We start from the raw sequence: 13340 nt of genomic DNA, 5'->3' as shown, positions 1-13340 counted from the left end.
TCTTTGATAACAGTTGTGCTATAGCTTTAGTAAAATCCTACAGTGGAGCCAGTATTTGGGTTAAAACATAATTTATACTTTTTAAGTTTACATTTTTTTCTCATGATATTGCAGTTCTAGGTTGTGTTTTTCCACTCTGATGTTTAAAAGTAGATAACTGTTTCTTTTTAGGTATAACCCTGTGATCTAACCGGCATTATTTCCTGTATCCACCACATTTTTGTTATCTGTCTTGGGGTGGCTGCTGTAGCACCTGCAGGAGACTCCCATGCTGACCTGTGGCTCGAAGGACATCTGGGAATATCATGCATGCCTCCCACAATTCCACATTCACCCTGTTCAAACAGACCACCGACTAATTATGGCTTTCCCAGATCCCTGAGCTCTAGAAATCACTTCAGAATAAGCCACGGGTATGAGATGTTTTCTTTTGTCCCCCTCCACTGTGGTTTAGTTGACTGGGGATTCAGCAACAACATATGAAAATAAACTCTGTGCATAGACTTAAAGCAGTGAGACTATATGGGAAGAGAGTGTTTCAGAAAAATATCAGGTATTAAAAACAAATCTGCCCTCATGCCCTCCATCTCTTGTTTTAGAGCTGAAATCAGGGTCCAATCATCCAAATAACTGAGAGGAATGAAAGATACTTTCTTATTTTTTATTCAAGATATTGCCAAATATTTACAACATTCAAAATGCACAGACTCCAGATCCATTCAGCATTCTGTGATATCCCAAAAATAAATAATGTTTATTTGAGAGGGGAAAAGGAATTTTGAACCTGTGTATAAAAATAAATACAAAATATGTCATTTGCTGTGAAACAGTGTCACAGGGAATGTGGAATGAACTGTCATTTTTTTTCACTCATATGTAAAAACAGAGCAGTTCTTCATTTTCCTTTTTTTGTTTTTACAACATTCAACGTCGCAGTGGTCTCTCTTTCTTCATATCCGTCCTGTCTGTCCTAAGTGCTCCCTCACAAACATGACAGCCCATGCAAAGGGAAGAGGGAAATCTGAAAGAACCGCTCTCCTCTCAGGCCTGAAGCAGCGGCTGTGCCTGGGCCTCAGCTGCATTTGGCCTTGTCTCAGTCTATCTCTGAAGGGTTGGCCCTGATCCACTGGTTCCTCAGTCTGGATAACCTGTGAAAACAATTATTCATTTGGTTAAGAAACATCCAAGAGATAGAACTAAATCCACAGTTAAACCATCTCTTAAAGCATGTGTAGGTACAAGGATGTAACCTGCTTGTGACCTGTGGGGGGAAAGCAATGTAAACATAGGCTATATTTATATTTTCAGAATAAAAACAGTCCATTGCCACTTCAAAACCCTAATCTTACACACAAATTGTGAATAACTGCATACTTTGATGTGTGAATTTCCCTTTTTTTTAGGCTGTTTAACAAATTATGTGCGTAATTTGCGTTCAGGTTGGCTACCCTGCAGGGACTTTCCCCCGTTTTATGACGAAAAATAAAGCAAGATTAATGAATGTAGGGGAGTTTTGAGGGAATGTCATGTTGCAGCCTCAACAGGCTATACATATTGTAACACTGGAGTTGGTTTGTTTTGATTTGATCATGTGGATGCGATGCGTAAAAGGCGCATAGGACCATCTTGGCACAGTCAGGATGAAAAGTGAAAGGAGCTCTGCCTACCGTGCTGTCCCAAGTGTCCATGCTAGTGGGACGTAGTAGACAGGGACCACGCGCCCCCCATCCTCCAGACCGAGAACGCGTAGCTTAGGCGCTCGTGCGCCACGTAGCTGCAGCTGGATCCTCGCGCGTCCAGCTCGTCGCTCTGAAGAACTTGGCACAGGAAGTCGATGTACCGGGACGCCAGTTTCAGCGTCTGGATCTTGCTGAGTTTGTCTGACGGGAGGGTGGGAATGATCTTACGTAACGACGTGAATGCCTCGTTGAGAGACTGTGTCCGTTGCCTCTCGCGGATGTTGGCCATCACGCGCTGTGTGTGTAGGTCATCGAATGAGCGCTCGGGGCTGCTGCTGGCCTCGCTGCCGCCACTCCCGGCGCTGCCGCCTCCACCGTCGCAGCTCTTCCTGCGTTTCTTTTTCACGGGGCTCGGACTCTCAACGTCTCCCTCCTCCTCCGCGTCAGTGTCCCTTCGTGCCGCGCGCCGTTTCCTAGATCCTCTCCGCGGCAGCTGACGGTCGGTCTCCTCCTCACTGTTCCCTGCACTGTCCATCGGGGAGGAGTCCTCTTCTCGCATCGTCTTTTACAAAACTTTTTTTTCTGTGGTCTGAAGGACCGTTATAACCCCTGACCCGAATCCCGTGAACCGGTTACAACATCAACAAACAGGACAGGTAATGAGGAGTATGGCCTGCAGTGGGGTGTGGGCTGGTATTACGGTAAATCTCGTGCGCCACGGAGAGGGAGAGGTGGCTGCCAGACTAGGACGACCGGGGCTCTTATAGGAGCGGGCAGGAGGATTTTGGGGAGCGCTCTGATTGGGTGAGGAGGGGTGTAACATAATACTGCAGGAGAAGGAGAGGACAAGCTATGATATTAGGAATAGAGTTTAAGACATGCAGACTCCTTTTTACACAACATTTTGAAAGGGGGTGTTGAACTGGGGCGGTGTCATTGAATCATAGGTGTAGATTTGTGTAAGGACTCAACAGCCCCACTTATAGAGATGAATCCCCCCATTACAATTGATTTCTGCCCATGTGCATAATGCTGCTTTTTGTAACATTCAAACTGTAAAAAAAATTACTGCAAAAACAGATTTTTTAAATGTATTTTGAAAGTTTATAGATGAACTTGATAGATATATTGCATGTTCACACTCATTTTGCTATTTTTGTGTCATTGCCAGGTTCTTTCTGTCCCTCAGTCTGATGGTTGCTTCCTATTCCAGACCTGTTGTCTGTGGAGGAGGCCGCTCCAGGTCTGGATGTGCTGGATCAGGGAGCAGTGGTGGCGGTGAAAAATATCAGACCTACTGAAACACAGGAGGTTGTCACAGCAGGAGGTCTCGGCTCGTATAAGCACAGCGAGGTGTTTATTTTCCCGTCAGCGGCCCCGCGTTGAGGTATGCGCTTCAATAGGTCTGACTCCCGCAGGGAACTCCGACACTGCGGCTCAGGTTTAAAAGGCGAGCCGTCCCAGGGAGCTCTCAGGGCGGATCCGTGCTCACAGCGGGTCGCTAAAGGCGGTGTATGACTGGAGCGCACAAGGCAAACATTGGAGGTGATGAAGATGGACTAGAGGGGGGGGCGAACAGAGAGAAAGAGCCGCTCAGAGCACAGGGCCTAAAAACGCACACATGACCACCCAGCTCAGGGGCCTGTAGCGATATAGCCCAGACCCAATATCAAAACGCATCAGAAACACCTCTATATGTGGATGAAACTAGATGTGGCAAATTATAAGGATGTGCGGTTTCAACCACACACCGGGCGGCATTACATCTGATGAAGGGAGAAACATGGGGCCACAGCAGGCCCGACCTGGTCCCCCGTGACCCAGCTCAAGTAGCTCACCTCTGTGGATCTGAATCCCCCCTGTCTAAATGTCTCTGCCTTTGGGGATCTGTTCCTCACTTATCAATCTCCCGGGACAATTTACACCTCAGTGCCAAAGATAATTCGCAGGAAGCCGTGGATTTGCTTTTCAAATCCGCTTCATTTTAAGGTTTTCAAGTGCCAGTAAATAAATCCTCCGTGTTTGCTCTCGAGCTCTGTTTGTGGACAGCCACAGGGGGGGGGGGGGCAGGGTCTCACCTGTTCGTCGTCGGTGACGGACCGAAGCGAGTGGCTGCGTCGCTCTCCAAGGTGCTTAAAATCACACCTGAGCTTTCACCTCTGCAAAGCGCACCTGTCAAAATGTTGCGATGGTCTATAAAGTTGGTCGCGATCAGTCCTTGGAATCAAATTTAGTCAATTTGATCCTGAATAAAATTGTATCCTCCTTTGTTAATCGTTGTGTCAGAACAAATAGCTACTTCATAGGCTGCAACTTTATTTTAAGTAACAATAAGTCACATACAGTATATTCAATGAAATATTTGGGGAAAGCGTTCTCGGTTTCTTTGTTTATGTCTGTCTAATAATTTAATTAATACTAACATCGTTATAGGCTATAGTTCAGAAAATAATCTTTGGAAATTTGGAATAAAAACCTGTAGTCTATAGTCTCGGATATATTTATTTATTTATTATTGTGCTGTGGTTCTAAGTTTGATAATCAGGTCTAATCAGTTCTCAGAGAAAGTTCACACTGCTCTGGTCTGTCAGGTGTTCTCCAGCAGGTCCGTCATGAAGGAGATATAGACGATGGCCAGGCGCAGCGTCTCGATACGGGACAGCCTCTTCTCATATGCGAATGTGGGAACTTTCCTCCTCAGTTCATCAAACGCCTCATTCAGGCTAAACATCCTCTTTCTTTCCCGCACGTTGGCCGCCTGTCGCTGGACCACGGTGATGATCCTCCTCCGTCTGGACTTGGCGTGGTGACCGTGGGTCCCCCGGGTGTAGTATCTCGGTGGGTCCATCCCCAGATCCTCGGACGCGCTCTCGTCGTTTTCCAGGTCCCTGCTCCAGGATGAGTCGCTCAGGCGCGCCTCGTCGTCGGGACTGGGTAGGGCATCCTCCACCTGCTGTTTCGGCCCCAGAGTGTACTTTGGCGGAAACTCTATCAGATTCATGTCATTGACAAAATTTATTAAGGCGGAGTCCAGTAAGCGCCCTTGCAGCTCCATATTCGGTCCCCAACTGCAGTCTCATAGAGAATAGCCTTTGCCACTTTTATGGGTCTGCTGTTCAGTCGAGCGCAACCACTGACGCCAATCAAAGCTTTTGGGGACCGTCTAAAATCATTCACCAGGCACAGAGACCAAAGCAGGAGAGGAGAGCATCTCAAAAAGTGAACCCAAACTTCCCTAAATCCGGTCAGAGCCCGACAGGGTGAGATCCTATTTGGCTCCAATCCAAGGCCTTTTCCTGCTGTTTTAATAAATCCCCTATGCCACTGCACAGCGCCACATCTTCCCTTTCATGTCCCCTCTAGCTCCAAGCTGAGTCCATTTCTGCCGTTTGTGGGCCCAAGAGTGGCGTGAATCCGAGGAGAGGGGCTTAAAAAGGCCGGGAGGAAACCGGAGGGCCCTGCCAATTGATGTGCTGTCTTGGAGGCCCTTAATGAGCTTCTGAAGAACGGAGGCTCTTGACAGAGGGTCATACAGTCTTATTTGCACTCTCCCCTCTGCTTCAGAGGCTAAATAATGACACTTTTATCACTTAAACAGGCCAGGGGAAGACCAAATAGAACATTCCCTAACAGTCACTACACACCACAAGCTTTTCTGTTGCAAATTAAAGCAAATAGCCTAACTGTCCGTTCCCATGGAGAGACAGTGTCCACATTGCAGGGACCGCTGAGAGCCTCTGGTGTGACTGTGGGCTTCAACTCTTTGAGGGTTCTTGGTCATTATAAAGAACTCTGCATCTATAACACCAATTATGTTAAGTTTGAGCTGATGATGATAATAGAGGTGGGAAATAAATATAAAATAAAAATAAGACTATTTGAGTCATTTACAGTTTGATTTAAAATCAGACTTTATGAACTTGCTGATATCTCATTGTCCACTCTTCTCAGAAAACCAACAATGACAAAATCGATACACAGTTTCTCTGTCCACTACAAGCTTTGTTGGTGTAAAAGGTCATTATAGATGCAAACTGTCACAAACTACATACTGCAAACTGCACATTTTTCCTTAGCTAATCCACCATTCTGACTGATACAAGTGAATCTAGGTCCAGAGACACTGGGGAGGGTCGACTGTGTGTCTAGTCTTCTTGGCAATAAAGGTTATTTAAAATGTTTCATCTGTTGTTTAGATTATGTGGACGGACACTAATTCAGTCAACTAGCCAAACAGAATTTCCTTGTTTTTTTTGCAATAGAGTTTTTCAGATTTAATCCAATAATACTTTAATCAAGCAGTTTGACTAAGAACACAAACACTGATTTGGGCTGCTTTATGATTGAGTAGGCAGCAGGAAAGGTTACGTTTCATACACAAATTCAAACACAGGAAATGTCAAGAGGAGAAGTTTTAGGTGCTTTTGGGTTACACAGTTTACTCAAGGGCAACTCAACTTTTGTGGTTAAAGGAGGAGAGAGTACTCTGCACTAAAACTTGCTGAATCCAGCCAGAGAAGTGCTGGTGGTTTTAAAGCCCACTCACAATGACGAATTGTTCCAAATGCCATGTAAAATCCAAACGTTCAGCTTTACTGAACTAAAACTAGGTACACTAAGTGACTGATCCCGGAGGATCAGTTCTCCTTTGGACTGTCCCCTCTGGGAGGTCAGAGGTTACATTCAATCCCAGAACAGCTTCTCTGGAGCTTTTCAGAGATTTACTGTTTGAATTGAAGTTGCTGTTTATATTGTGATCACAAGTCAGTGAAAGTATGAATACATCTTTATAATGGTTTGTGTGTTAGGTTTAAATAGTCACACTTTCAGATGCAGAGCTGGTATATTTTTTGAAAGGAAGAGCATATAGTTAAAAAAAAAAAAGTGGCCACATCTGTATTATTAAGTGTTTATTGCTGTCGACAACTACAACTCCTCATATGAAGCATTAGGGTTAATCAGATGTGGAAGCTACATAGGAAATATTAACATTTCATAAACTAGCCATTATATTTGTTTGCAACACTATATTATGGTAGGTGTTTGCTTACTTAAATAACTCAATAAATTATTACCACATGTTCTGATTAGTCGTCATGCATAGGAATACAACAGAGACTCAAACAGAAAGAGGACAAAACTACATCAGAGTTTGCTAATAATATTTGAGAGATGATACTCTTGTTACTGTTACTTGGCCTCTTGACAGTTTCCTGCATGGTGGAGATGTGGATCGACTTCCTGTAGCCTGTTGGTTACGCTCCAATCAATAACCAATAGTAAGCCTGTGGCTCTTTACCCCATTGAAGTTCCTTTTTCATTCCTGTGTAATTATTCAAAGCGTGGAAGTGTCTGTCTTCTTCACACACTCCGACTTAAGTGTATCTTCTTCATCTCCCTTCTTCTCCTTCTTCTCCTTCGTCTTCCTCTCTCTTCTCTGTTTCCCTGGCGGGCAGATAAACATGATGGGACATTCCGCCGGTTGTCGTGGAAACGCTGAGAAAGCACAGCTGGGTGGGAGAATATGAGGTAATCTCACCCTGGGGCTGCTGGGTAAATATTGGTCTTAAATAAGGAGTAAAACCCCAAAAGAGGCACACAAACACACACACACACACATATATAGATACACATACACACACAGACACACACAAAACTCACACATACACCTACAGGGGTTTATCCCAGTTTTGTCTGAGTGGAAACACGCAGGACAAACCCTCATACAGACTCTTAATGGCACATTTCCTGCTCTGCTCTGTTATTACTGGTTACACAAAGTGAAATTAATGATAGCTTGTGGTGTGACTAAATGTTTATAGAGGTAAACACTTAATGACTGACAGATATAACCTCAGCGTTAAACCCACAAACCTAGTCCACACTAATCTTGACGTTCAGTTCAGTAGAGTGGAGTTTGCTCCTTTTTATCCCAGATCTGGGAGGCCTGACAGCACTCTTGGCTAAATGCTAACAATAAAAATGACATCATGATTTTTAGCATAGGATGCCCTGATTGTTCTGTAGGGCTACTTATAATCTTCTTATCTTCTCACCTACGCTGAGAGCAATGTGTGCTGTGAAGTAATAGCCCCGCCGCCCACCTTGTGCACTGTGCTTGGTGCGCACAGGCCATCAAAATGTTGGCTGTGCAGAAGTTTTACAAAGTGTGTGAGACTGATGCAAGGTACGCCATTCGCAATGCATGCCAGTAATTATTCCTCATTTGAGGGAAAATTCGGAGCATAGGACAAATTAAATGTTTTTATCTGATGATGGTGGAAGACAGAATTGAACCAAACAACTTTTTGTGCCAAAATTTCACACTTTAGAAACATTTCACCCAAAACCATGAATGACAACCACATGGTATCATTAAAAAGAAACATTAGGGGATCACCATTAGAGATGGCCGTCCTCTGGGAACCATGGTTGTTTTTCTCCTGGTAAAGTACAAATGTTTACCTGCTAGTGGTGCTAAAGAGGAAAAGTAACCGAATCATTATTCATCCTCTGTGGACCTGTGGTTTCTTTGTTTAAAAAAAAAAATAATAATCTGAATCCGTCACTGTTGAGATACTGTACGTGGCTCTGGACTAAAAGTCATACAGCTACTGTGGCTAGTAAAAGCTACATATTGGTTAAGATGTGATTTGTTATTAATAACAGGGACTCTTAAAGTATGAAAACTAGCTTCACTTAATTTCCGCTGAGTGAATCTAATCTACCTAAAATACCCAAATGCAGCCTGGCACTTCAGTTCATAAATTGACTTACTATCTTACAGCACATAACACAAAGATGTTCTTGACATTGAATCCCTCCTGGATATTGGCTCCATATATCACTGTAATACCACAGTAAAACTTGAACAGATGCCCTGGGAAGAACAGACCTTGAGTCGTGTGTTTTTGGGTATCATGGTTTCACTAATTTCACATGAGGATTGAATGTGAAAAAAAGTAAGCATGAATTAATATCTAGGTATTGTGTTGTTACACTGGAGCGGTTCCTTAAATATAGAGATCACCGGAGAGCGGCCTGTGTCCAGTGCACTGCTTCAGAGCAGCCAGAGCTGTTCTCACCATGTAAATCTGTCTTCCTACTCCTCCTCTGGCTCTGTCCTCAGTGTGCTATAAGAACACGGCCAAAATCTCTCCCACTACCACTGTAAATCTGAAACTGGACACTTCGCTCTCATTCTCTTTCTTTCTCAGCTTCTTTCTCTTTCCTTGAAATCTGTCTCCTCTCCACCTCCCTCATTTTCTATTGCTTGTTTTCTCCACTCTTGATCGGACGTGATATATCCTCCGCTTCCTCTCTGTTTTACAAATTATAAAAACTTTCTTCGCTTCGCTCAGCTCAGTAGAGATGAGGGGTGGTACAATAATGTGAACTGACTGCAGAGACAGACGGAAAAGAGACCGTATGTATACTCTGACGTACACATATATGAAATTCAAATTTGAACATCTGAGAAAGGGAGGGAGACATGGCCAGATAGTGGGAGACAGTGGGAGTAAGGGAGATGAGTTTAACTCCTGACCTAGCTGCCTCTTCCTCATTGTGTCACTCTGACTCTCAGTGTTTCTCTTCCACACCCAGAAGCTGAGTCATTGGTTCGCTCGTCCCTCCTCCCTCTGCTCCTCAACCACCGATTGGCTTGGCACTTCAGCTAACACTCAGTCATGGGGTGTTTACACAGCTGGGTGGCCAGTGAAAGGTAAGGTTCATGCATGTGTGCATGTGCGTGTATGTAGAGGTTGGATAAACCCCAATACCACATCATATAACCCCCCCCTCCCTCTCCCTCTCTCTCTCTTCCTCTAAACCTACACCTCCCACTGGCCAAAACCGCTGTGTGCCCTCGGCCCCTCCTTTTCCGAATTTACCCTCCTTCTCTTAATCCAACCTCTTAGCTCCCACTCTCCACAGCCACACTAAAAATCTCATTGCATGGCATGAGTCCCCCACCCAGCCTTACCCGCATGTCAGCACCTTGCCGGCCCCCCCCACCCCACCACCACCACATTCTGTCTGAGTAATGTCTGTGTTTATTTTTTGAAAGGTCACCCACTCTTTACTGTGTATTTTAAAGGTGCCATGTTTCATTTGTTTTAAGTGTCATGTTCTCAGCTGTGGCGTATGTCGAGATGCCCGCTTTTCCTGGGATGATGATGAAATTGATAATGATGATGAAGACACCAGTGGCATGCTTTAAGCACTGTAGACTTGTCCTCGTGCCATTTGACTGTTTGTGTTCGTCTCTGTTTGTTTGGGTAAGTCATAATCTATTAAGTCTGTGTTTTTTCCTCTTTATGCTGAGAGAATTTATGTAAAAATATGTTTACACATAACTGTTCCAGAGAGATCAGGCTTTCTCTGCCAGAAGTGCTTAGGAGAAAAGTTGAAAAAAAAAGAAAAAAGAAAACAGTGCTGCAGAAAAACGTTACTAATTCTCACAAAAACAATAACATGAAAGTTCTGAATGACTGAATGCTTAGCTCCCCGGCTGGATCACTGATCATAGGCAGAGCTGGAAGGAGCCCAACAACAGCAGCCTCACAAGTAGTCACAACATTTTGTGGCATCCCAATAAATTTCCTCTCCCTCTAATATCGCACCTCGCTGTTGCTCTTGGTGTAGATTAAATGATTACTCATGATCATGATCACTCAAGAAATTATTCTGGAGAAACACTGTTGGTATTTGAACTCAACAGCAAAACAAATACACTGCTCCCTCCAGTGCTCTTTTATTAGCTCCGCCTCCCGAAATCCATGGGGGCTATAGCTGACCAAAGGATAAATATGGCCTTTCACACAGCTAGACCAAAACAATTATTATGATATAAACATTGCACGTGATCAAAGCCTCACAGAAAGAGCCACAAAAAGAAAAGACCCGTCACGCCATACAAGCCAGTCCTTCTCGGTCTGGTCATGTTCTCCATCAACCCTCAGCAATATCAATAAGGATCTGTGACAGTAAAATGTAAACAGTAAAATCTGATAAAGTGCTGTTGAGTAATGCAAGTGAGACATAACAAAATCACCCCAAAGTTTGTGAGAAAAAAGCTACTTTTGGCTGTTAAAGTATTATATTTTCTGATACGTATTTATTTGTATATTTGGGGACAGTGCAAACTAATGAATATCAGTATGAAATGTAAACCTACAGGGCTGAAAAAAAAAGAAGAAAGAAGAAAAAGGCAAATTTACTACGCAACCTGGTCGGTAACAAAACAATAAACATGGTTTAAGACATGTTCAATATATCCATATACCCATATAATTAAATCACCATCTTGTTTAAAGCAATTCTTTTTTCATTTTTTTTCTATCATCTTCTCTCTTCAGTTGCAGTTTTCAATCATATCGCCGTCCACTGCAGATTTCCACTGAAACAGGCTTTACCATCTCTCCCCATGTAAAACCACCAAATTCCATATTCAGTTCACCTGATTTACAACTAAACCATCTGTGGGAGGAAGTTGAAGCTTTGGAGAGAGGAAGCAAGTGGGATCCGTTTCTTTCTACCATGTCGTAATTTTATGAACTGCCCTAAAAGCCTGGTCATATATTTATTCATGATTCATCATGAAAGTGACTCTACACTGTAAACTGTTGATGCCCCTTAAGTTTCTTTACAGCAAATGGGTAGAATCCAGTAAATGAAAAAGGGAGTTGATGATTTCAAGGGCTTCCCAAATTTTCTGCACTTTCTTTGGAAAGCTGACTTTGCATATCATCGTTAAAGAATGTGCACATACAGCTTCAAAATGAAAGTGAAGCAAGAGACTTACAGAGGTGGTGTTTTGGAAAATTACAAAACTTGGAAAAACCCCCACTACAGCACATGACCCTGACATATACAATTGCTGTAGTGTTTACTGTTATTATAAAATCTAGGTGCTTTACAGTGCATAGTGCACCTGTGGCACAATTCATTCCACATGCTGTGCTGATTACCTCGAAAACCAGTGGCCATGATTTCAAAAATGTGAAATTTGATTCTTGACAAGTGCGGCATCTCTCTGAGTCTGATTGGAGATGAAGATGTTCATCATGAGCTCTGTGTTGCCTTCAGCAGAGATCCCTGAACTTCTTACAGGAAGATCTTTTGTGTCTTTCTTTTTATGTTAAACGCATTTGTCGTTCGTTGTCTTCGCTAATCAAAACGAGCCTGCTTGCCAGAGTCAGTGGATGGTTCAGTGACCAGGGGAGTTTCTTTCATCTTCTTGTCAATGACTTTATAAGTGCTTTTCCAGCAATCATCCCTAATGCACACATCATCACCAGTATTGGCCACCCAGGTTTCCCTTTCTTTTCATCTCTCTCTTCTTCCTCTTTCTCTCCCTAGGTTGCCCTCTTTCCTAAATATGGATACCTTCAGCCTTGTGCTGCAGTTTGACAAGGTTGTCATAAAATTATAATAATAAAATATTAAGTTGTGTCCTGGGTATTGTCCCGTAAAGCTACATGACTAAACATGAGATCATTTTTTCCAGACCCAGAAGATTTTTTTTCCCTCTTGGCTTATTTATTTTTCTGTGGTTTTGGGAAGTTGTGGCTGAAAGCCTGATGATATGCTGTGTGTGTTCCTCTCCTTACCCCACCCCTCAGCAGCACTCCTCTCCACTTTCCTCTCGATTTATATGCAGAAGGTATAGGGAGTGATAAAAATAAAAAAATTTTAACATTTGCTTGTTCCACGGTAAATCACTGTGCTCACTCTCACATTCATGCCTATGTTCATATGATTTGGCCTCGTTCTTTATTAATGTTGTTACTATCATAATAGCTTGACACAGTTAAGGTTAAGACAAAATAACCCCTTTTTTTCTTATTTTACCTTTTGTCCTTTCCCTGCTGTAATTCCCCAGTGTTTTGGGTGTAGGAGTTATGGTTTGGTCTGAACACTGTCTAGACGCCTATGAGCCTCCCATTACCTCCTGATTACACTGAGCCCTATTAATCTCACTGGGCTGGCTGACCAGAGTAGAGAACACACACACACACACACACACACACACACACACACACACACACACACACACACACACACACGCAAACACACACCACATATACAAGCAGGCAAACACACAAAAAAATGTATTTCTGGCTGAATGATTAAGTGCAAATAAGATTGTCTTTGTGGAAAAAGAGTAATGTTGTTTGGTATTAATAGAGAAAATACAATGAATGCTGAATGTGAAAGATTTGGGGAAAAAAGTATAATAGCAAATATCATTGTGATGTGTTACATGTGCAGCACATTCAAAAAAAGTCAGAAAAATAAACAGTAAAAAGTGCTGTTGAGTAATGCAAGTGAGACATAACTTGGCTGTCCTTAAGTTTGTGGAGGAAAAAAACAACTTTTGGCTGTGAAGGTGTTATATTCATATTCACAATATCTATATTTATTTCGGTAACACTTTACAATAAGGGTCCCTTAATTACTGTTATATTAGTACATTATTACAGTGTTACCTTTATTACTTTATTTGATGGAGACAGTGCAAGTTAAAGGGATATTCCGGCACAAGTTTAACCCATGGTCCAACGCGCCGTCAGACTGAGCCCCCCCCACCCCCCTCGAGAGATGAAGTCTGCTAACCGCTAGCTTCTCCAGTTGTAGCAACTTTAGCAATGACCGCAC

General features: G+C 43.1%; 2 protein-coding genes across 2 annotated transcripts; both read right to left on the bottom strand.

The window, feature by feature from the left end:
- Window positions 1–940: 940 nt before the first annotated feature.
- twist1a (twist family bHLH transcription factor 1a) lies at window positions 941–2387 on the bottom strand. Its single transcript, XM_083982115.1, has 2 exons — window positions 1668–2387; window positions 941–1148 (listed from the first exon to the last, which is right to left on the bottom strand). The coding sequence occupies exon 1, from the start codon at window positions 2236–2238 to the stop codon at window positions 1690–1692; it is 549 nt and encodes a 182-aa protein (XP_083838241.1). The 5' UTR covers window positions 2239–2387; the 3' UTR covers window positions 941–1148; window positions 1668–1689.
- A 1879-nt stretch (window positions 2388–4266) lies between these two features.
- Window positions 4267–4734, bottom strand: LOC310993504 (uncharacterized protein; the record flags this gene model as incomplete). The annotated part of the gene is made up of 1 exon (XM_083981867.1): window positions 4267–4734. One exon carries the CDS (start codon window positions 4732–4734, stop codon window positions 4267–4269), a length of 468 nt encoding a protein of 155 aa, XP_083837993.1.
- Window positions 4735–13340: the final 8606 nt, after the last annotated feature.

Source organism: Trachurus trachurus (genome assembly GCF_905171665.1).
Source record: "Trachurus trachurus genome assembly, chromosome: 11".
In the NCBI taxonomy this organism is placed as follows: Eukaryota; Metazoa; Chordata; class Actinopteri; order Carangiformes; family Carangidae; genus Trachurus; species Trachurus trachurus.
This window is presented reverse-complemented; position numbering and strand designations above follow the sequence as displayed.